This window comes from Zootoca vivipara, chromosome Z, assembly GCF_963506605.1.
Source record: "Zootoca vivipara chromosome Z, rZooViv1.1, whole genome shotgun sequence".
NCBI classification, from domain to species: domain Eukaryota; kingdom Metazoa; phylum Chordata; class Lepidosauria; order Squamata; family Lacertidae; genus Zootoca; species Zootoca vivipara.
In genome coordinates this window covers 39208029-39232577 of record NC_083294.1, presented here as the reverse complement: position 1 = coordinate 39232577, position 24549 = coordinate 39208029, and the positions used below count along the sequence as shown (strand labels likewise).

The window sequence follows — 24549 nt, the reverse complement described above, 5'->3', positions numbered from 1 at the left end:
TCGTCTTGTGGAAACAAATGGCAAAAAAGCGCCCAAAAAATAAATAAATCATCTTGCAAGACGTGATCATAGAAAGCTTCGTCTTGCGAGGCAACAAAGGAATCACTAGATGCTTTCATCTAACGATTTTTTCATTGTGCAAGGCATTCGGCTTGCGAGGTACCACTGTATTTTTAGAGGACAGAAGGCAAACAGACTGTTAAACTACTAGTCTTCAAGGAGCTGAGCTCTTATGGCAGCTCCATAATGGGTGAGCTTGGGGAATGTTCTATCTCAGCCCCAATTCCCCATCTGTAAGAATGGGTTCTAATTTCACATGGTCGTTGAAAGTGTAAGGAGCAATGGGGTAGAATGCAGAATACATCCATCTCAATAGGAATACATATTTGTTTTGAAGGCCTGCTGAGATCAAATGGACTTCCCTAAGTAGGTGTGTGTTGAGGCCACTTCTCTTGCATACTACAAGTGCCATAAAAATTGTTAATAATCACAGTGAGTCTATGAATCTACTCAGAGTTGCTCAAGCGGACAAGGTCAACGAAAGGAAGGTTATCTCTCCACCAGAATCCAATGGGTGAATCTTATTTGGGATCCATCTGTCAGACCCCAGATAAAGACTTCTTCTGCTTTAAATTACTATTAAATAATAATTATTATTAAATTATTATCTGAAGCGGTCATTTCGGATTGATTTGGGAGTTGCTAATTTATGTGCTCCTGTTACAGATGCTGAGATAATGAAACAGCACTTTAAATGGAAAGCATGTGTTTATCGAGACAGAATATTTCCTGCATGGAAACCCGATCATAACGGGACTTACCGGGATGCGCCATGAAAGCTGTGCGGTTACCACGCGAAGGGGAGTTGTAGATTACAACAGCTTCTGCACCCTGCACAGCTGCACGGTTGATCTTCTCTGAAAAAGTGCAGTTGCCTCTTGCGATCAGGGCAACCCATGGCGATGCGACGGCAGCAAACTCAGTGTTCCAAGTGCAGGCTTGGTGGTTGGTGGAATTGGGAATGACCACCAGCCCCCTTGCATCTGCCACAGGAGAGTCCACCCCAAACAGACCACATTCACACCTGTCACTCTCTGAGGTGTTGTTAAAGGCGTTGAAATAAAGCAAGCTCACATTTGCTTTGACCCCAACAGCATGTGCAGCTCCCAACAGGCCAGTGAGAACCAGGAAGCAGGCAGACCTGAATTTCCCCACTTGCTTCATTGCTTGATCCTTAAAGCATTTGCAGGTCCTTTGCGTTGTTGTCAGTCTGCTGCTTCTCCGAGTGGTCTGAAATTTCAATCCGAGGCAGGTAAGCAACACCACTCCTTCCAGGATCATTAGATCTTTCATTGCGTCATCTCCATTTCGGTATACACAGTACTGTACTAATCTCAGGGGAATAGGCTGCCTGATGCTAGAGCCATAGTGCAGAAACCTGTGTTGGTAGTGTTAAATATTCAGGGAAAGCCAGAAGCCCAAGGCAGAATAAGTTTCTCAACAACGTTTATTCAACATTCGTCAGAGCTGTTGTCACCACTCATATAAAACAAGAACAGAGCTCACAGGACACACACACTAAAAAGCCCCAGCAAGAAACTGCCAGTTGGCAGTTGGCAGTTGACAGTGCCCGTGCTTACTTGCCATTAGAATGTTCATCTGCCAACGCTTATATGATTGGTTGGAATGCGCCTGGCAACCAAAGATGTATTAAACCCAATACATAACAGGTAGCCTTCGCACACATGTACACACACCTATATTTCTGACTCATTTCTCCTCTCACTGCATCACATCCCTCCGTGGCACCCCCCCTTCATTGCCACAAAGGGGCTTGCTATAAAGTGGTTTGGGTTAAAGGTTCTACACGAGGCTTTTACATCCTGCCTAGTCTCTACTCCAAATGAGACAGAAACATCCGCTTTTCTTTGGGGAATTGCCAGCAAGCGACAAATCAAGTGGTTACAACTGGAAGAAGACCACCAGGTTGGATTTGGGGTGGAGTTCATGGTAGATAAACCATTCAGTATAAACTATATAGCATTATGGTCTTGCAAGTACGAAACAAGGTGAATGCACCTTATGCAGTATTTAAGGAAGGTTAACAAGACTTGGGTCCGCCCCCCCCCCCCGGTGGTTCTGTTAGGTAACTCTAGACTCTGAATCTATCTTTTTTGGGGGGTTGTGCCTTAGATGCTAATGTGCATTACTTCCCTTATTTTGAAATGTGAGAAGATAGCCCCGCTTCAAAAAATTCCCAAAACATTTCTGCCATGCATTTGGTTTTTTTTGCCTAGCCCTTTAAATTTTCATTCCAACTGAAACAAGCCAAAGTGCACATAATTTGCATTTGCATTGCACCATGCTCCTGCTCCCCAATGCATCCCATTATTTCCTCCATTAACCCTGCTGTATGGGAATCCTTTGCAGATGATCTCAGTGGAGGCAGAAAGTCAGTGACCAGACAGCAGTGACCAGAGGAGAAATGACCACTGGGAGGAGCACAGAGAGAAGAAGCACCATGGCGCATCTGCAGCAGCACAACCAGACACCTTCATCTGCCCCAGCTGCAACAAAACTTGTCTCTCCCATGTCGGTCTCTACAGCCACAGCAGGCGCTGTAACTCTCCATCAGTTTGACTTCACCCCCAAAGACCCACTCTTCCATTGTCTCCCAGACAGAAACCAATAACAACAAAACTGCTGCATTTAATACTAAATTTTATTTTATTTTATTAAAGGAGAAGATAGAAAAATACAAAATTTATAATTTTAATTATTTTATTTTATTTTATTTTACTCCCGCCTCCTTTCTCTATTCTTCTTTTGTTATTTTTTAAAAATGACATTAGTTTTTTTTAAAAAAATATACCTTACTCATCTTATATTTTATATGAAAAATGAAAACCATAACAACGTAAAAATATCCATAGTGGAAGAATTTTTTTGTCTAGTTACATCCCTCTGTGGTCACATACACTTTGTTAAGAAAGACTTCGACTTTCTCTTCCCCCAAAGAGCAGACATCCAGAATGAAGATCAGAGGTGTTCTCCTCAGCCCACCTAGCATGCAAGCACAAAGATATGGACGTTAGTACTAAGAAACAAATGCTTAACAGTTGCCTTGTTGTTACTGTTCCCATGAGTATCATCAATGTTACACCCAGAACAGGTAATAAAGCATCCTGCTTCCAACATGATGGCAAACCAATCCCCTGTGCCTACAGTAGGGAACAAAAACATCTGGATGAATCCTCCTCATCCAGATTACTCAACAGCATGGACAAAGTCTTCAGAATTTCAGCTCATTTCAGTGTTTGGGCAATAAATAAATAAATAAATAAATAGGAAGAAAAGGGGAAATTTTCATTCTTATTTGGAATTATTAACTCAGCACAAAGCAAAAGAAATAAATAGCAACTGCTTCCATTTCAGAAGTCTACTTTGACACCGGAGTTTAGGGTGTTATCTAACTGCCACCACCATATCTGTGGGCTTCTAGTTTCTGAAGATAAAAATTCTAAGATTGACACAATAAACAATGCTTCCAGTTCCTTCTTGTTTCACATGTCCGGGAAGACAACATGACACAAGGAAAGCTGGCACTAATAAACAGAAAAGCGCAATTTGCAATCTTCTATTAGGTTGCGGGTCAAATATTCAAAACCAGTTCCTTTGCAGACACAATTACGCAGGCAAACACATGCAAAGAAATATGCTCACTGAAGCATTTGTGCACTTTATTGCTTACTGTAATTATTTACAGTTGCCAATTAGCAAATGGTTGGAATTAGGAAGAGCCACCATTTAACAGTGTTGCTATATCTGCAGGGAAGAAGATATGCATTTAGACGTATACTCCTTAACACTGCAACAAGGCTAGGCAAACCGTACTAGATAACAAGCGGTCCAGGAGGCAATTCTAAAGTAAAGGTTTTGTATTAAGGTTGATCAAAAGATCAGCAGTTCGAATCCCCGTGACAGGGTGAGCTCCCGTTGCTCAATCCCAGCTCCTGCCAACCTAGTGGTTCGAAAGCACGTCAAAGTGCAAGTAGATAAATAGGTACCGCTACAGCAGGAAGGCAAAAGGCATTTCCGTGTGCTGCTCTGGTTTGCCAGAAGCAGCTTTGTCATGCTGGCCACATGACCCGGAAGCTGTACGCCGGCTCCCTCGGCCAATAACACGAAATGAGCACCGCAACCCCAGAGTCAGTCACGACTGGACCTAATGGTCAGGGGTCCCTTTACTTTTACCTTTAAGCAAACCATCAATATAATCTAGAAGTTCTTACGAGAAAGTCCACGAGCAGTCTCCCGCTGACTTGTATGAGGCAACTTCAGTGTTGCACACTGCATGCCTGCTGCTTGAAGTAAGTCTGAATTTTCAGGGTAACACACAGGCAGGAGGGCAACATCTATAGCTGTGTCATAATCCATTCCTGTACAAAGATGGATATATTTTGTTACCATCAGCTAGCATAATGAACTATTTAGTTGTCTTTAACAATCCTTTCAGCACAGGGAAATCACTCATCCAAATACAGTGGTGCCTTGACTTACGAATTTAATCCGTTCCGAAGGCACCTTCGTAAGTTGAAAAATTCGTAAGTCGAAAAACGCCATTGGAAACGCGATTTCCCATACGGTAGGAATGCATTGGAAAAGGAAAAATTCGTAAGTCGAAGCAACCCTATCTAAAAATTCGTAAGTCGAAAAATCCCTATCTAAAACCGCTGCTGTTTTTTCCGGATGTCGAGACATTTGTAAGCGCGCGGCGATTACCCCCATTCGTAAGTCGAAAAATTTGGTTGTCGAGTCGTTTGTAAGTCGAGGTACCACTGTACTATTGTCTACTCTTTTAATGGCAACCTGTCAAAGAGTTGCACCAAAGACTTCAAACTTAAACATCAGAATCTTGATTCGCAGGGGCCCAGACATTTTCCTGAAAACATATAAAAAAACCAGCACTTCTATTGCATTCCTCAGTAATATACTGTACTGTTTAGCTGTATATTTGATTCCCCCCAACATACAACACTAATTGTAGATGATTACTGCAGATAGATAAATTACTGCAGATAGATAGATGATAGATAGAGACAGATCGATCTGCGCATCTCCCACATAGTTGTCTCTTAAGTCCAATTTAGTTTGAGACGTGACTTAGTTCTGGCTCATGCCCCAACAGCTGATGACCCAACATACTGACTATGCACACAAAGTTTCATCGTTATGCTCTTCCATTTACATACTTTAATACCCTCACAGGTTTTCTTTGAACTATTTCCAACAATATCCTTCTAGGACCAAACGAAGTTCCCTGAGTGATATACTACTGGTGTCAAGTGAAGTGATAGTCTCTCTTCCCCTCCACCCTGCTTCAATACTTGGAAATCACACTCTTATAGGGCAACACTGCATTGCCGTTCCACCCCACCCCACCCTATCCATATTCCAAGCTCTTTAAAAACACGCACACCTTAATACTCGATTTAAACTCAACACCTGTATTGAAAATGCTGCCATGTAGTCAGATATTCTACCTTCTTGTTCTTCCACGTTTGGGCCATCATACAAGCACATAAATGAAAGTGTCCTTGTTCAGTTTCCTCCCCACATCTTTGCACCGTTCTGCATTTGCTAGGATTTTGAAATTGCAATCTATCCAAAATCATTCCACTAAAATGGTTTCTTTGGAAATGGAGAGGACATTATTTATGTAGTAAAGAAGCAAATGCTGGCAAGTTTGAGAAAGGCATACTATGACTGCTGTCCAAAGTGTTGGTTTTTTTGGGGGGGGGTCCCCACAGACTTGTCTGCATCCTAATATCATTTCTCCCTCCTTTGCCTTTTAAGATTAGGCCTCTAAGATTAAGCCCAATCTTAGGTTTATTGCTGAAAATCTCCTGAGTTTCAGCAATTACTTACCATATACAGTATGAGAGGCCTGCTATTCGAAGAACACAAATCCACCCCACCGTTGAATGTGTAGAAGTAAAAGCAGGTTCTTTGGATCCTAGACTATTCCCCTTACAGCTGCTCTATTTATTCTTCATTAACTATGTTTTTGTAGGGACCCAGGTGGCGCTGTGGTTAAACCACTGAGCCTAGGGCTTGCTGATCAGAAGGTCGGCGGTTCGAATCCCTGCAACGGTGTGAGCTCCCGTTCCTCAGTCCCAGCTCCTGCCCACCTAACAGTTCGAAAGCACCTCAAAGTGCAAGTAGATAAATAGGGACCGCTACAGTGGGAAGGTAAACGGCGTTTCCATGTGCTGCTCTGGTTTGCCAGAAGCGGCTTTGTCATGCTGGCCACATGACCTGGAAGCTATACGCCGGCTCCCTCGGCCAATAATGCGAGATGAGCGCGCAACCCCAGAGTCGGTCACGACTGGACCTAATGGTCAGGGGTCCCTTTACCTTTACCTTTAACTATGTTTTTATATCCCATCTTTTCTCCCTGCTCTGTCCATTTTATCCCCAAAACAAACCTGTGGAGTATGTTACACTGTGAGATAAACACCAGTCCAAGACCGCCAAGTGAACTTTGAACCCAGATAACCTCAAACTCTGACTTCTTGCTCTCTAACAAAAAACCAACCACACCTTTAGATACATTATCCATTCCCTCTTAGCTCTGTGCAGCAACCATTATTCTTTCAACACCCAGACAAAACTGTTAACACTTCCCCAGTGGCATAGCAAGGTCAGGGGGTACCCGGTGCAGAAAATTTCTTGTCACCCCCCATTGAATTCCCCCCATATATTTTTTTTTGGGGGGGGGAGCCAGAGTTGTTGAGCTTTTGGGGGGAGCCAAAGTTGTTGAGCCTGCGTGCCCCTGCACTTCCCAATGGGATGCTGAATTTTGTTTAGCAGAGATGGTGGTTACTTACCGATAATAGTCACTTGATAGTATTCATAAGGACAGGCATACTCATTTTCAGCTTCTCCAGTTGGTACATCTTTGTATTTGGCTGCTTGGAGATTGTACAGTTGCATGAGAGAATCTGAATTTTCATAATTAAATTTCAAAGGAAAGCTTTCTGGGAAAACGCTGCTGTAATGCAAGTGCTGCTCTACGTTGTTTTTCATTCTAGCCCAGAGGCTATTTTCCCAATAACTTGGTGGAAGATTTACAGAACCAGCCTTGGAAGCGCCTAATATGAAGATAGTAAGTGATGTTGTTAATCTCCATTTACTGCTATAAAATCATTCTAGATTTTCAATAAACCAGAAAAAAAACCTCCCCAAATTGTGTGCATGTGGAATTAGTACAGCAGCACAGTAGATATAGGCTTTTATTATATATTTTAAAAAAGAAAATAAATACAAAGTAGCATTAGCTAGTGTTCCCTGCACTTTTCAAGTTGTTAACTATTAGAAAATCCAAGTTCAGCAAAATGATTACTATTCCAGAATGGATTTTTTGTTTATTTCATTCTCTTCCATGCACTGCATTTGCCGAGTTTACATGTGTAGTAAACGGGAACCCTATTTCATTGAATCTTTTTTTTTTAATGGAGGCTTCTTCATTTTGTTTTTTCTTTAAAATAAGTAATTTAAATTCCCCTTACTGAAAATAGCTGTATAAAATATAAATCTGAATACAAGCATGTTACACTTGTAATCTCTTAAAACTGAATCAATTAATGGTCACTGTTTTTCCATGTAAATATCAATGGAGAGAAAAAATCATTATGAAGCCAAGCACTGTAACAACTTATTCCATGGATACCAGGGACTGGCAATACATCATACGCAGAGGAATCTAGTCTTAGCTCCAGGATTGCCAGCCTGTACATCACTAAAAGGGCAGGATTCCTGCATTGCAGGGGGTTGGTCTACATAACCCTTGGGTGCTCCTCTAACTCCTCTATCATTCTATAATTCTATGAAAAGGATCAATCAGCTACTGTGCCCATGGGGTGTCTGCAAGCTCATTCTTTTTTTCTTTCCTTCAGCTACCAGAGTTCTGCAGTTTGCTCAGTTCTCAAACTATGAATATTCATATTCTCTAAACAATGACATTTCCTCTTCATCTTGTGAAATTGGCCTGTTTGGCCTGGTTATCTGCTCTTGCTACTAGAAAGCTTTGGTCCCTTAGACACCTCCAACAATGGACCAAATAAGCCCCACCTCACCCCCAATTAGGCCTGAAAGGCCATTTTCTCCAAGTTGCACAGACCTGCAGCACACCTATCATAAGATGCAAATAGACATGTTGGTTGCAAAAGAAAAGGACTCTTAAGGTGTGCTGCAGCCCTTATCGCCCCTTGGGAAGTGCAGGCTGCTGCTGGGAGTTAGTTGGTCAGCCATATACAGTACTGTACAAAGCACATGGGTTGCAATGATCACACATTGTGGATTGTCAGGTATTTTGGGTCTGGAAGGTGGGACAAAGCAAGAAAGATGTGCAATATAGGAGTAGCAGAAACGAAGCAAAATTGCAACATTCAGATGCAATAAATCCTCCTAGAGTGCTCTGTTTACTTGTTAATTCACATGTTACAGCGGTTAGGTGAACCAATTAGTATGCAACATTGTTTAGGGAATATATAATGTCAGTGGTAAATTTAAATAAATTATTTGCATTGGTCTCTTCCCCTTAAACTGCTGGACTTAAATCATTTGTCCTACATGCAGTGAAATGTGGAGTCTTTGTAGTGCAGTTGCCTAGGAATGAAAAGGTTGATGGCTGCTTCATGTCCTCAGCACCTAGACATTTCACTCTAATTCAGTTAATTTTGAATTAGGAGGCAAAAGTTTACCTTTAAAATCAGAAAACCCAAATAGTTGTTTCAGCTTAGCAACAATGTGGTAAACATCAGTTGCTTGATTATAATAGCTATTGCTCGGCAGAGCTCTAGAAAGTGGTCTTCCTTCTTCTTTCTGGCAGGCACTGGTTTGTTGGTTGTTGTTTTTTAAAGCAGCTGAGCTGCCTTGTACTCTAGAATTAAAATCTAGGGTTCCATAATGGGGCAGCAGCATTTGCCAGCAGGAAATGTAGAAGATCCAAGCTAGATCATCACATATGCAATTTAGCTAACTGAAATCACCTTCCTATTCACAATAATAAGGTAAGACCTTGTAACATAAGAGGTTGCATATGGACCCAGGAAGGAAGATTCACTCCAATTAAAATGAGAGGTTTGGTTGAAGCAGCAAGGTTATCCCACCTCCTCCATCTCCATTTAGCACTAGGGTCCTAAGCCAGATTTAAAAACCAACATTTAGTTAGAATTTCACTAACTAAACAACATATAGCATTACAGTACTGTAAAAAGTTAGGAAGCCATATTAAGTTTGCTAAGGCTGCTGGTGCTGCTTATTTTAATGTAAAAGGCCGGCACTCATATAGGTTTCAAGGAATCAGACACATACTTCTCCTGCGCTTCTTTCGCACTTGAGCACTTCTTTCTGCTGGTGATGCATCCTGCTGATCTTCATCTGACCTATAAAAACCAAGAGTAGAGATGCTATTGGGGAATTATAGGGCTGTTTGGCGATATTGCCAGTAATCACCATTTCAACACATAGGTTGCGGCATTTAATTTTTACTGACTAAAGCAGTCACTCAGGTCACTGGTGGAGGAAGACGAGTGCGGGGGGAGCGCACTGCCCCGGGCAGCACAATCCCAGTGGGGTGCTATCATGGCTGTCCCCCGCCTGTGCTGGGCGCCCCGCCCCTGCAGGTGGCATGCCCCGCCCCAGGACAAGAGCCACGCCCTGGAACATGCGCTATGCCCCCAGGACACATGCCAGCCCCACCTCCGCCTGCTCTAGCCCCCCCCAAGTGCCGGAGCATGAAGCTCCGCCACTGACTTAGGTCTTATGATCAGGGCCAAAACAGACATGACACCACCTCCTTTTTCTTAACTTCAAAGCAGCTGTGATGGCATGTTTGTGCTATTCATTGATAGGACAACTGGCATTAGGGGTAAAAGGTAAAGGTACCCCTGATGTTTAGGTCCAGTCGCGGATGACTCTGGGGTTAGGGCCCTCATCTCGCTTTACTGGACGAGGGAGCCGGCATTTCTCTGCAGACAGCTTCCAGGTCATGCGACCAGCATGACTAAGCTGCTTCTGGCAAACCAGAGCAGCGCACAGAAAGGCCGTTTGCCTTCCCATTTACCTTCCCCCCTATTTATCTATCTGCACTTTGACGTGCTTTCGAATTGCTAGGTTGGAAGGAGCAGGGACCGAGCAATGGGAGCTCACCCCCATAGCTGCCAAGTTATCCCTTTTTAAAGGGAAATTCCCTTATGCTGAATAGGCTTCCTCGTGAGAAAAGGGAAAACTTGGCAGCTATGCTCACCCCATCATGAAGATTCAAACCGCGACCTTCTGATTGGCAAGCCCCTAGGCTCTGTGGTTTAACTCACAGCACCACCCGTGTTGCTTAATCGTTATTTCCCCACACCATTTTACTCATCTTACTTCCTACCTCTATCCTGGATTCTGGGTGGCAGGTCCCATTCAGACTGAGAAATCCTCTTTCCCCCACCCCGCCCACTACCACACTGGCAGAGCTCTTTTTAAGTAATTTGATAGGGAACTGAGGCAAGTGTGTAATCTGTTCCCCAATGCTTTCCCAATCTACCTCAAAATCCTGCCAACCCCAACCCCCAAATCTGATAGTTCTACTGGACAGTCCGTATTTTACAACCCCCAGTGATTTTGAAAAAAGCTTTGGGGGGTGAAGAGTTCTCCCCTATAACCTGCCCTTACACCCCACCTTGAAGTAAAGAAAAATAGAACAATGGGAATCAGATTAAAGTTCCCCTATGTCATGTCTATTTCGGCCCTCATTGGATTATTGTAAGTGAACAAGTCAATTTCAAATGTTAACTTTCTTAACATTTACAAATCGAGAGCTATGTCTTTGTCAGAATGGACAAGATAGGAGCAGAGAGAACTATTGTTAACAACACTTCTCTGGAAACCTGTTGGAAGCCTGCTTGAGGTGCAGGGAGCTGTACAATACGCTCCAAGAAGCAATGGAAGATTTCTAGGCAAAGCTCCACCGTGTGCTGTTGTGAATATGACACAAACACACTTCTCCTTGGCAGAGAAGACCAAGGAAGACTCAAGCAACACTTAGCATGTTTGAATCTATAGATAATCTCTGTTATCTATTCTACCCAGGGGGGAGACAGTTCAGTAAATAAAAAAAGACACTGTGTTGATTGTTGGTTGTGAAATCATGAATCAGAATCACAAACATGTTTAACTGGTGGTATCTTCAAGAGACAGATTTTAACATCATCTAATCCACTGCCCATTTAAATACATTGTGGTGTCTGAAGCAGAAAGTCTCAGTGTATCTTCCAACACTTTTAGGATGAAGTCAGAGCTTTTCTGGATGGAAGCTGGTCACTATCCCTCTTCCCAGCTCTTGTCTCACCTTATTAGGCTGTATTAAGCAATAAGGCTTATTTGTACCACAAAATCCATGGCAGATGTAAAGTCCTATGTACATACTCCTGGGACTCTGCCAGCCACACGCGAGGAGACACTTAGGTTTAATGGTTTTATTTCAGCCATGCTCCTCTTAAGAAACAGCAGTATTATATGTTCATGAACTAAGCAGGAGAGCAGTGTTAAAGCACAGAGATGCCTTTGCTTTCAAGGGAAGGCAGAATAGTGACAGCAGTCTTCTTTTGTAAAAAACTAGAACTGAAACACAAAAGCAGAAAGAAAGAAAGAAAGAAAGAAAGAAAGAAAGAAAGAAAGAAGGAAGGAAGGAAGGAAGGAAGGAAGGAAGGAAGGAAGGAAGGAAGGAAGGAAGGAAGGAAGGAAGGAGAAAGAAAATCATTAGAATTCTTTCCCATTTCATTTTTTAAGATTGCATTTAGGAGGCAAATTCCTGAGCTTTGGATGCTACAGTTAAAAAGGAAAAAATCCAATGAAATCAAGAAGTTACTGAGAATCTGCCACTTGTGCAATTTTCTTGCTTGTTGTACTAGTGAAGTATGATCAATCAGGCAGCATTTTATTTAGTAGGCAGCTTTGGTTTTCTATTGATAAGGTACGTAGGATTGTATGACACACAAGGACACTTTCTGGAGCCACAGCCCTATCTAGAAGCTATGTTGAATTCTGCACATATTCACATGCATCCACAAAACATTCAGAAGTTAGCTCATTGTTAAGAGCCGCCGAAAAAGAGGTGAAATAAATCATTTCGAATCAGTCAATCATTTAAATGGTCTCTTTGGTATTACAATCTTGATATTTTGAACCTATTCCTGCCCAGATCCTCTGCACACCTCATTTAGCAAGGTCTTTCCCAAATATCTATTCATATCTAACCGGTGAGAACATGGTGCATCTGCCATGGTGCATTTGCAACAGCACAACCAGGTGCCTTCGTCTGCCCCAGCTGCAACAACCGTATCGGTCTCCACAGCTAAAGTAATCACTGTAACTCTCCGATGGTTTCACCCCCAAAGGAAAACACACCTCCAGTGTCTCCCAAGACAGAGGGATGCCAACCATGGTATTGCAATGCAAAAGTGATTTTCTTTGCAAATGATAACCTAAGGCATTTTAGAACATTGATGCAGCTCATTTGAAAAGTACACAATTCTCATGCTATGTGTGCCTAATCTTGCTCAGAGGGAAGTCAACAGAAGCAGGATTGTGGCCTAATGTAGACAAATGCCAAAACAAAAACAAAACAAACAAACAAAACAGAAAGGGAATTCCATTTTAGAGAAATAGCTCACTCCACAGTCCTAATCTTTCTCTTTGCTCGACACTTTCTGGGTTCTGTAGGTTGCTGTTCAGGTAATTGGGAGGTTTGTGCAGATGTTCCTGCTGCAGATTCTTGGCTGGTCTGTAGAAAATGAACAACAGGAGATATCTTGCCTTATTATTCAAAAACAAAGAAATACAGCAACTTCTAGGTAGCCATTATTCATATATACACGAAAATATATATGAAGTTGTTGCATACATAAATAATCTTTTCTGACACCTGGTGATTTCAGTCCGAGTCATCCCCAGCAGAAAGGAAAGTAATTTTAAACATTTTTTTCTCCAGTCCCATACCAAAGGCATGCATGCCTGCCAAATTTTAAGTCATCACCCTCTAGATCTACGATGTCTGCATTATCCAATGTAATCCATTATTTTAACCAACACAAACATAATACATTTGCAGGTCTGGTGGAGCAAAGCCTCTTCTTTCTTTTATATCTATCATAATTTTATGTTTAATTCTTGGCTTTCCCCCACCAGATAAATTTAGAAATATATTTTTTTCCATTCTTTAAAGCAGCCTGAATTGTTTACAGTTGGGATTGATTGGAATAAAAACTGCATCCTGGGCAATAAATTCATTTTAATGGCTGAAATTCTACCCAGCAAGGAAAGCTTCATTCTCTCCCATATCTCCAACTCTTTCTTAACTTCTTTCCACAATTTAACATAATTATTTTCAAAGAAATTGAGATTTATTACAGACAGCCAGATTCCCAAATATCTGACTTTTTAAATATATTTTCAAACCAGACATCTTTTCTAACAATTTTTTTGACTGATCATCCATGTTTTTAGCCAACATGTTGGTTTTATCTGAAATTATTTTAAAACCTGCTACTTCTGCAAACCTTTTGATTTCTTCTAATGCTTTGGGAATGCTCTCTAAAGGTTGTTCCAATGTCAACAACACATCAACAGCAAATGTCCTTAGTTTATAGACTCTTTGTTCCACCTCAATACCTTTAATTTCCCTATTTCTCCTTATATTCTGAAGCAATATTTCTAACGTCATAATAAACAGCCATGGAGATAAGGGACAACCTTGTCTCGTTCCTTTTTCTATTTGGCATTTGTCTAAAAGAATATTGTGTATAAAAAATATTTGCATTACAGATAGCTTTAATTCCAGCTAGGAAAGAATTACCTGTTTCCATTTTCTCTAATACCTTAATCATAAATGACCATGAAATATTATCAAAGGCTTTCTCTGCATCTTAAAAGATTAGTGTGGCCTGCTTTTCATTTTTTTACCTCCAAATACTCTATTAGGTTAATTACATTTCTTATATTGTCCTTCAAAGAAATATCTATATATTTTAAACCCCAATCTAGATTCAACTCCAGTATCAGAACCTTAAGGATTAGTTTATAGAATATCTACAGTCCTTCGAATATGATCTACTAAATAAATGGTTCTGCCTACCCCCCCCCACATTTAGTTTCTTGATTCATTTCCACTGCTTTTTTCACTTGTAGAAAGTTTAAATATCAGTTTGAATACTCTTTTTTTCTTAAAAAATGGAACATCCACATTAAAACTTTAAAAACCTAAACTATGTCTTTTAAACTCTATTTCTTCTTTAAAAATGTAAAAAAATGTAAAACATAGTATCCAAATACTTATACTGTTAATTCTCAATCACCATACCTGTTCTGGTGCCCCAACTGAGGCATCAGGAGATATCTTGGTGCAGTCGATATATTTTATAGCACCAATTATCCCCTGAATAGCAAAGCGTTTGTGTTCCCTGTAGTGCATTTTTTGAATCTCCTCCCCAATTTCATTGACGGTTTTCAACACTTGATCAACTGCAAAATAATAATAATAATCCCCCGAAATTTAGCTTTGAACAGAAATGCATCCAATCCACCACACAGCAAACCACTATAACTAAAATGTATTAATTGGAAGTTGATTGGCATTTGAATAATTGTATTAATTGGGAATTAATTGAAATTGTTATAATTTGGCTAAAAATAAACTTAGTTTTAAAGAAACAATACTACAAAAATTATGAATTCAAAAGATTCAAATGGCAAAGCACTTAATGTTAAATTATTGCTTTTAAATTGATACAGATAAACCTCTGATTGATTTTCATTACTGGCTACCCTTAGACTACAAACAGGAAATAAAAGTCCCCACTGCTCACCCACTATTTCAGCACTGCATGTCCTTGGTACATGTGATATGTGAGGGCCCTTGTGGTCACAAGTGTGTGTTCGTCTTAATCTTGTACTGAAATAATTTCATTTTACTGACTTACATATATATTATTGAATTCTACCCCACATGGTGGGGACTTTCAGGTGCACACATATATATGTAAAGAGCTGGTGAACCTATATGGAAATCTTTGCCTAAAAACCCTGCTAACTGGCTTGTTCTGATAGTTTAATATTTTTCTTCTTCGTCAATAAACTTTCCAAACAAACCCCCCATTCCTCCTCTACCTTTTGGTTTAGTGTATGACTGTTACTGGTATAGTTTGTTGTTTAGCATTGTGATCATTTACTAAAAAGTACAAATAAATGAACAAAGCTGCACAGAAATATTTCGTTTTACCAAGTGGCAAGCATGACTGAATGAAAATGCAGAATGAAAAACATCACCTGCAGCAGTGTTACAGTACTTCAGAAAAGTGTCTGGGGCTGGTGGCAAAGGATAATATCCACCCATGAAAGTTTCCTTCATATGAGATGGTTCCTGCTGAGTTCTCATCCACTGAGCAACGCTTTTTACTCTGCCTTCTTTTTCATATGGCTGGCCTTTGTGCCACTCTGTTAATAAAAAAAAGGCTGTGAAAAGCCTAATAAAAGTATCAAAATATTAAAGCAACAACTTTTTATAAGTGACTGTGTCAATAGAATTATAGAATCGCAGAGCAGGAAGGGAACTCAAGAGGTGGTGGTTCTATGCAGAACATTATAGAATTAATAAATGGTACCGGGAATGTTGGTGATGAGGTTTCTAGACAGGAATAGGAGGGATAGGAAAGAATTGCAGCAGTTTCTAAGCTGCCTAAGAGGCTCATTGCACACACACCAGTCTGCGGGATAGTTCAGTCAATAGAGCATGAGACTCTTAATCTTAAGGTTGTGGCTTCAAGCCCCACTTTAGGCAAAAGATTCCTGAATTGCAGGGGGTTGGACTGGATGACCCTCATGGTCCCTTCCAACTCTACAACTCTATGATTCTATGAAGTTGTCATAGTGTACCATTTCACCAGAGATTTAATATTCTTCTGCAACTTCTCTGTGACCCTGGCTTTATTTCCAAAACCAGAGATGCAGTACTCTTGCTAGAATCCCACGGATACAGACCTAACCCTAGACCAGGCTTCCTCAACCTCGGCCCTCCAGATGTTTTTGGCCTACAACTCTCCTGATCCCTAGCTAGCAGGACCAGTGGTCATGGATGATGGGAATTGTAATCTCAAAACATCTGGAGGGCCGACTTTGAGGAAGCCTTTAAAGCAAAATAATAATAATAATAATAATTGAAAAAACAATCAAAAATGAAAAACAAAACGGCTGAAACCTAAAGGTAAAAGGGGAACAAAAAATGTGGTTAAGATGTACATGAGCACTTGAAGGTGGCTGTTACAAATGGCATGTATTAATTATGAAATTAGAGTTTATTTACCTGAAATAGACATTTGACTTTCATCAGTAGTTCTCAGGTAAAATGTAGAGGAGCCATTCTCTGCAATCTCTTCGATCACCTTCATGTGTGTACATACGAAATGTGACACTGGAGATGGAGACAGGTTGCATCATTTTTTTTCATAAATGTTATTTCATTACATTTATTTATTTCACACATACTATTCAGTATTTATGTATGTTCAGAACTATCCGGTTTTAAAGCAAAAGATACAAGTGGCATTATTATTATTATTATTATTATTATTATTATTATTATAATATTTGCACTTCCTACAATTCCTAGCTCAACCAAACTAAAACTTATTGTTCTACCAAGCAGTTAAAACTATGTGACTTGGTTGTCGTTCTCACAAACAGCAGATGAGGAGAAAAACCAGTTACTGGTTTGCATCACTTTAGATTGCATGCATGCCTCCTTTGTGTTGAAAATAGCTCTCTGTATAGAAAATCAGATGCCAGAGGTGTTCTAGTCTAAACATCTTGCAGATGTGAGAGTATTTTTGTGTAGCAATAGTATGTGCAGAGATAGTTTCCCAGCATGTGAGCCCTTACCTGCAGTTTCAAATAGTACTCACCAGATCCTGGTTTACTACATTTTCTGCTCTGAGAGAACTAGGTAGCTGAGGTGGAAGATTACAGATTTATTGTGGGCTTTGCGGAACCCTTTATCTGTCCTCTGTAGGGAGCCATATCCAGTGAAATGAAGGAACATGACTAATTTAGGTCCATTAATTTCAATGGATCTACTCTGAATAGAACTTAATTGGCCCAGGATGTTGTTGGACTATGTGGACCCTTGGTCTGTTGCAATATTGCTCAGGCCCAACCTACACATCTTCTTCGACTTTTAACTTGCTATTTATTTTTGAAAATGTCAAAAGTCTTGCTAAATTCCCAAATCCTGCTGCACACCTAAACATAACTCTTTGGATTATGATTTAAGGCCATGACATTTACACCAAAGGTTTAAGCCACTCATTTATAAATGCTAGAGAGTACTTCATATATAGTTCTCCCTTCAGAAACAAGGGAGAATATATATATATATAAACCTGCCTGAGCACCATCACATGCAAAGATGGCACAAGTTTCAATCCCTCATTTCTACTGTTCTGCCAGGGACTTTAGAAGGAGCTGCACTGGTATTGACTGCCAATACCCAAAATTAAAGCAAACTTTTAAGAAAAAGGGTATTACAAGATTTGGGGAGGGAGAAATGCAGGGATTTTTTTTTTAAAAAAAACACCAAATACTTGGGTGGATTTTCTCAAATATGTCAGGCTGAGATGAAGAAAACAATTGCAGAATGAAAGTCTTGTCTGAGGTTCCATCAGCAACCATCACCCAACGATAGATCAAAAAGTTTTCTCCACACTCTGTAAGGACAACAGAAATGTTAAACATTTTAAGAAAGTATTTTTGAATTAATTGTTAATTGGCACAAAAATATTTTAAAATAACCTGTTTTTCTTTTGCGCTCAGTCCTTCCCACAAATTTCACAAGCCCAACTACATCACAGTCATCCGCGTATGGTGTGACATGCAACCTGGATCTGTAATAAGGAAAAGTAAGAGTGATATTTGTAGCACACAGTAATCTCACCATGTTTATGAACACAATGCTCCATCTCTCCAGTTAACCTGAATCTGGACAGGTTGTTGAAGGTGTTGGACTGGTATCTGAAAACAATGGCTGCATGGGAGCCAATAAACTGAGCCTAAATCCTGATAAGACAGAAGTGCTGTGGGTAAGCAGTTCCCGTATCTAGGAATTAGGTGAACAACGTGACTGCACTCCTTCTGGAGGAACAGCTTCATAGTCTGGAAGTGCTCCAGATTCCAATGGGTCACCAGATTCCCAAGCATTAAGGAGTGATGATGACCAATATATGTAGGTTGCTTCATCAGCTATGACTTTTCCTGGACTGGCAAAGCCTGGCCTCAGTTGTCCATGCTTGAGTAACCTCCCACCTGGATTATTATAATCCCCATTAATTTATTTAAATCTTTATAACGCTGTTCATCCAAAGATCACAGGGTGGTTCACATCATAAAAATGCAAATTGGGAACACAAAATACATCATAATAAAACAAAAATGAACCAATAACCCCTTCTTCCACAAAAACTTTTTCAAAGGTCAATCAGCCAAAGGCCTGATGAAGAGAGATGTTTTCTCTTGGCACCTACAGATGAAGGTGCCACGTGAGCCTTCCTGGGGAGAGCATCCCACAAATGGGGAGCCACCACAGAAAAGACCCATGTTCTCATGTTGCCACCCTCTGGACCATTTGTGGAAGAGGCACACAAACATGATTAGTGATATCTTTCCTGAAAGGCATGAAGGCTTTGGTCCAGTCTTGAAAGTTCTTGTGGATCAGGGCCACCAGCTCAAGGGTCTGTCTTTTAAGACACCCTGGAAGCTGCAGCTAGTGCAGAGTGCAGCACCCAGATTGCTGCAACCTGACAAGCCAAGAGTAAGTAGTCCTGCAGGTGATGCACTAGCTAACAGTGAGTTACTGTGCCCAACTCACAGGGGCAGTACCAGCATGCAATGCCCTAACCAGCTTGGGATCAAAGTACCTGGAAGAATGCCACCCCCGTTGCCAATGGGTTACACATGGTTGATACTGTACCATGACAGGGCCTTCTTGGTAGCAGCTCCCCGTTTGTTGAATGCCTTCCCTGTTTGAGTCTCCTTCATTAATGGCATTCAATTTTATAAAAATCCTATTAAACAAGGCATTTTATGTATGCAAGATACTGTTCATGAGAAGCCTGAAATGAATAGCCATAAGGATCAAGTCGAACTTTTAAAATGCTATTAAAACGTTTATGTTTTTATTTACCGTATTTTTCTGTGTATAAGACACCCCCATGCACAAGACGACCCCTATTTTTATGAACCCCAAATTAAGAAATAAATATTTCTTGAGCTGTTGAGCCACCAATCCCTCACTTGCCCACCCGCTCGCCACATCCAATCACCCCCCACTGCATTCTCTATCCATGTATAAGATGACCCCCCCCCATTTTTGCCTACAAAATTTTAGCAAAAAAAGAGTCTTATACACAGGAAAAATATGGCATTTCGCTTTCAATTGTATTGCTTTTCTGCCTCGTTTGCTGCTACTTTGGGAGCAAAAGCAGGATAGAAATGCAATGATAAATAGATAATGCTTAATGACAAAGCTTTTTTCCCCTCTGGTACTTTCCCCCTCCCTCCTCCTTCCCACGTTTGTTATACTATTGATTCCTGCCTTGTATATTGCTACAACACATTGTTTCCAAAAAAAAGAGAACATAAAAAGCCTAACCTTGGGATAAACCGATAGTTAATTTTGGGCAATCTCCATTGCGCTTTAACTTCATTTTCTGGAATGATGGTAATAACTGTAGGTCTTTGCCCAGCATTTAGTGTTAGTTCTAGAAGAAGAAATTAATCGTGAGAACACACATTGAACAACTGAGATCCTGGCTGCCTAAGTAACATAGTTGTGCTACTCCTGTATGTATAACAAACACTGTTATCCCCAAGACTCAATTCTTTGGGTAGCACAAGGGATTTAAAATCAGATAGAGTGCCACTATGTCTGGAGCTTTTCTGGACAATCTTCTCACTGACAAACTATTTAACAACTGCCTCCCTCGGTTTTGCCCTCCAAGATCAACCATAAATAAATAATGTGAGTGGTTATATCAAAGGGAAGAAGCAGAAATTCAAAATACATGCTGAATAGCATTTGAAGACTGAAGACAGAGAATTGTTAGAGTGGAATTTCTTCAAAAGAGCTTCAATGTTAAAAATGCCCCCCCCCCTCAATGGAGTAACAGAACGTTAAGAATCTAGCTAACACCCAAGAATGGCTCCATACTGTAAATATTTATAGAGTTCTCTAGATTAAGAGGAGGGACGAAATATTTTGTTTTATGTAGCGAGTGGGACTTAACAATGAGCATTACTAAATGGGGGGTCTTCCCAGCGTGAGCTGCAAAGCCCTAATATCTATTTCTGAGTCTAATATCTATATATCACTTAGTCTTAGCAACACGGTACCAAGGCAGAAGCAAGGTTTCGCTTTCAATATTACTCTTTAACCAAGTGCTTCTCAAGTTACACAAAGAGAGTTGTGTATGATCTCACAACAGGAGAGGGCAACTTGTGGCCCTCCAGATTCATTGATTTGTTGTTTATGTGGTGTTATAAAATAATGACATTTTAAAGTGAACTTTGAAACAAAATTACATGCTGAATTCAAAAAAGAACTATAAATTTGGGAGATTATTTCAAGAGCTTTCTATGAATGCAATGAGAAGCTCAACTCTTCTGTCAATTTTTATTATTATTTAATTTACATTGTTCCTTGTTAATTTCATTTGGGCATTCTCCATCTCCCCTCTATTATTTGTTATCTCTTCATGATCATACAGACTTATTTAAGATGTGTAAAAAAGAAGAAACTTTGTTTCATGAGTCCACTGAGAATAGGTTTGTAAAAAAAAAAGTCTTAAATTGACAAATTGTGACTTGCAATTCTTAACAGTTTCCACACTTTATTACACAGCAGATGAAAAGCGTGGTTGAATTGGGACAATAAGGAATTTCATCTTTTAACACTTTTTTTGGGGGGGGAACACCAAAATGATGGGGGGGGGAAACATTTTTTACACCTTAGTTCTGCAGCCAAGGAAGTAAAATTTTACTTTCTTTTCTAGGGGCAGTAGTGCAGTAATTTTTTTTAAGATAGTGCTATTTTTTTTCTCAATGTCTCTCCCTTCATGACCTAGGTATAGATTTCAATGTTCCCTAATACAGTTATAATCAGCCAAACGCTTTCAAATGGTCTGTGAAACTAAACATATGTTGCCACCTTCTGCAAAAAAACCCCACATTGTTGAACAACAATTAATATTCAAAATACTTAACCTATTGAGAACGATTTTTTCGTGCCAATGGCTCCAAGAGTTGGCTTTGTTTTTAAAAGGTGACTTCTTTTAACACCATAGTTTTCCAGAAGCAGCACAGTGCCAACCTCCATACTGTTATACCAATCATAACACAACTCATTCCACAGCACCATGGGCATAGAACCGGAATGGTCAGCTACTTTGAAGGATGCCTAAAAGAGATTAAGAATATGAGCCACAAGCTTTCAGCAACACTGTGGAAGAGTGAAAAGTATTGTTAAACTGCTCTTTCAAAATGCCTGTGGCTAATCTGTACTTTTCTGACGGCATGTTCCTCCTCAGTTTATCAGCTGTGTATAAGGTGCTGCATAGGAACAGAAGCGATGCTTCCCCCATTCAGAAGGCATTAAGTCTAAGGTGGCAACCCTATGAACATCTGCGTGGTAGCAAGCAAACCCCATTCAATGGGACTTGTATGTGGGCCCAAGTTCTGTGCAGCAGTGCGGAAGCACTCAAAATAATGGCATACACAAACTGGAGTTGGATTAAATTAGGCTGCAACTTTATTGCATCAGGTTTGGCACATGGTCAACCAGCTTGCTGGCTTGCTCAACAAGCTGTCATTGAATAGCTTGGGCAAACTGTTATTGAGGTCCACCATGGTGTGAATTGTTTCAGGAAGAGCTCATGGCAGGGGGCATCATGGCCTGTCAGCCCTCGACTGGGCTTCCGAACAGAAAGCACCACACTCCAATATCCCTTATGGGGGTCCTCCACTGGGCTGGGGCAGGCTGCCCCTCTCTACTAAGATTTAACTGGACACACAACAAGAAGTAAGCATGTTAAGATCTGTAGATAGCCTACCTGGAACGGCTTATCAACAGCCAGACTGGACTTTCCATAGTACTGAAGTCTCCCCCTTTGGGTTATTTTAATGATAATAGGATGGGGGCCAGTTTTAATCTTATTGCCTATTTTGTCGCCAAAGTCTTCCTCCAGATTTGCAAGAGTTGTTATTGCAGTGTCTAGGAAAACAACAAGAGATTCAAAAGTGCATAGGTGACATAGTTGGTTTCATCAGCACTGCGCTACAAAACTTATTGCAGCAAATGGATAAGTTACAAATAAGCAAACACTGCTGATCTTAAAAACTGGTCCTGCCAAGTTGGCTATTCCTAAAGGTTGCTCTGGTGCTGTCTCAGAAGAACACAGCCCTTTGTATGCACTGTTGTAAGAATTCCAAGGTGTCATAAATAAAACGAATGAAGTGGTAAACACAAATGCACAGGTACATAAACCACACGTCTGAAATGGTGCAGGAGAGCATCTTGACTCTTAATGACCCTAACTATTTCTCTTCAGAAGAAACTATATTGGGGGGAAACCTTACAAATCTATCAAATCCTATCTTAAGGGCATATTTTGTGGGCACCGTGAACTGGATTCATGAACTAAGGTATAGAGACCATCTCAAAAGAATGACCCAGGTGGACCCAGAAAATGCAGTCCGCAAACATTATCAGGTTTCATGACAGACAAGCCACATACTCAAATTTCCTTTGAGGTGGTCTTTGGCTAAAGGACACTAACACCCAGAATATGTGTATTCCTTACCTATTCACAGAAAAACCGTTACTGTAAGCCACCCAGAGTGGCTGGGGAAACCCAGCCAGATCGTTAGGGTATAAATAATAAAATTATAATAAAATTATAAAAAACATCCTCTCTCAAGTTTGGGGCCTGGTGCAGCGACACACAACACAAAAACATACCTAAATAGCTACCATGTTGGACCAAAATATACCTGAAATAGACAACAAATACACAAACACACAACGCCAAACATATTCCCTCAAATTCAGCTTCTCCTGCAAACCAGGCTCTCAACCCAGAATCTCACTGTTCACATAAAGACAGACGATAGATTGCCAGTGTGCTTAAGTCTAAGAGACAAATTTATCGAACCCAGTAACAACAGCGGCATATCCCAGACTATCCTACCCATCTACATTAGCCCCATGTTTCCAACAACCCACTATGGATGACCCACCCTGCAGCAGTCAACTCACCATCTGGAACTGCTTTTTGTGAAGTCTTTTCCCCCGGCCATGTTTCCCCATACGGATCTTCATTATTCCACAGTGGAAGATAGTACGTCCAACTCCCCGTCAGCGGTATGAGCGCCTTCATTTTGTACTCGGGAAGCTCTTGACCTCGGGCAGCATCACCTCCACTGGCCGCGCCAACAACTTCAAGCTGTTCTATGCTCATAAGCCAGGTACCAAACTTATGAACGAAAGCGCACGAACCCTCTGTGATTTTCACCCGCAGGCCACAGCGAAGGGCATTGGTGTGCACCAAGCGGCTCAACTCAGGGGCCAGAAAGCATCTCTCCCGGTACACGCCGTCGGAGATAGTCACATCATAGAGGTATTGGAAGCCAGTACGCTTGGGTGCCTTGGTGATGGAAGAGGCACAAGTGGTCACCTCGCTGGTGAAAGGATTGGGACTGGGCACCTCGTTGGTGGCACCGGCAGAAGTGGTCGCCTCGCTGGTATACGGGTCTGCTGGCGAGGCGAAAAGAGCAGGAGCTCTCACTTCTCTGGAGGAAGTGGAACGCGTGGATACCCTGCTAGCAGGAAAGTAGCCGGCGCGTGTCTTCTTGGTGGTATCCTTCAGATACCTCTCCACGGATAACACGGTCACCGGCGGAGCAGCTGCGAAGGTGAGCACTTGGTTGGAAGCCAAGGCAGCTCGGCTACACGCCTCGCGTATCCAAGAGTCCCGACCCGTTTCGTTGTTCATGTTCCTCCTCCGATTGCATCTTTGGTAAGGATCATCAGCCCATAGCTCTAAAACCTCGAGTTCATGTCTTACGGCCTCCAGCTCGTCACTTTCGGACGTGTGTGGTTCCATTCGAAACTCTCTGGCCCGCCACACACAGACACAACGGCTGCCAAGTCAACTTTAGTCGAGTAAGGCGGAGAAGGTAGCTGCAGGTAGTTTGCAGGTCCAAGAGCGGAAGGAGAGAATACTGTAACTTTTTTTCGTTTTTGAGAGTGACCGGGATTCACAGGAAGAAAAAAAAAGAAATCTGCATGGGACGCTGCCCAATTAGCGTGCTCGAGGCGGAGTTTCCAATTAGCGTGCTCGAGGGGAGGGGGGATTCGCGAGGGCGGCCGCTTGTTGCGCTTTACCAGAAAAAAGCAAA

General features: G+C 41.2%; 1 protein-coding gene across 1 annotated transcript; it reads right to left on the bottom strand.

Moving 5' to 3' along the window:
- Positions 1–944: 944 nt before the first annotated feature.
- On the bottom strand, positions 945–24254 carry RADX (RPA1 related single stranded DNA binding protein, X-linked). Its single transcript, XM_060270580.1, has 15 exons — positions 23368–24254; positions 22203–22389; positions 21358–21550; positions 19748–19856; positions 17893–17984; positions 17685–17807; positions 16409–16516; positions 15376–15543; positions 14411–14571; positions 12726–12835; positions 9379–9449; positions 6891–7154; positions 4293–4439; positions 2975–3063; positions 945–1094 (listed from the first exon to the last, which is right to left on the bottom strand). The coding sequence occupies exons 1-15, from the start codon at positions 24252–24254 to the stop codon at positions 945–947; spliced, it is 2859 nt and encodes a 952-aa protein (XP_060126563.1).
- Between the last annotated feature and the right edge of the window lie 295 nt (positions 24255–24549).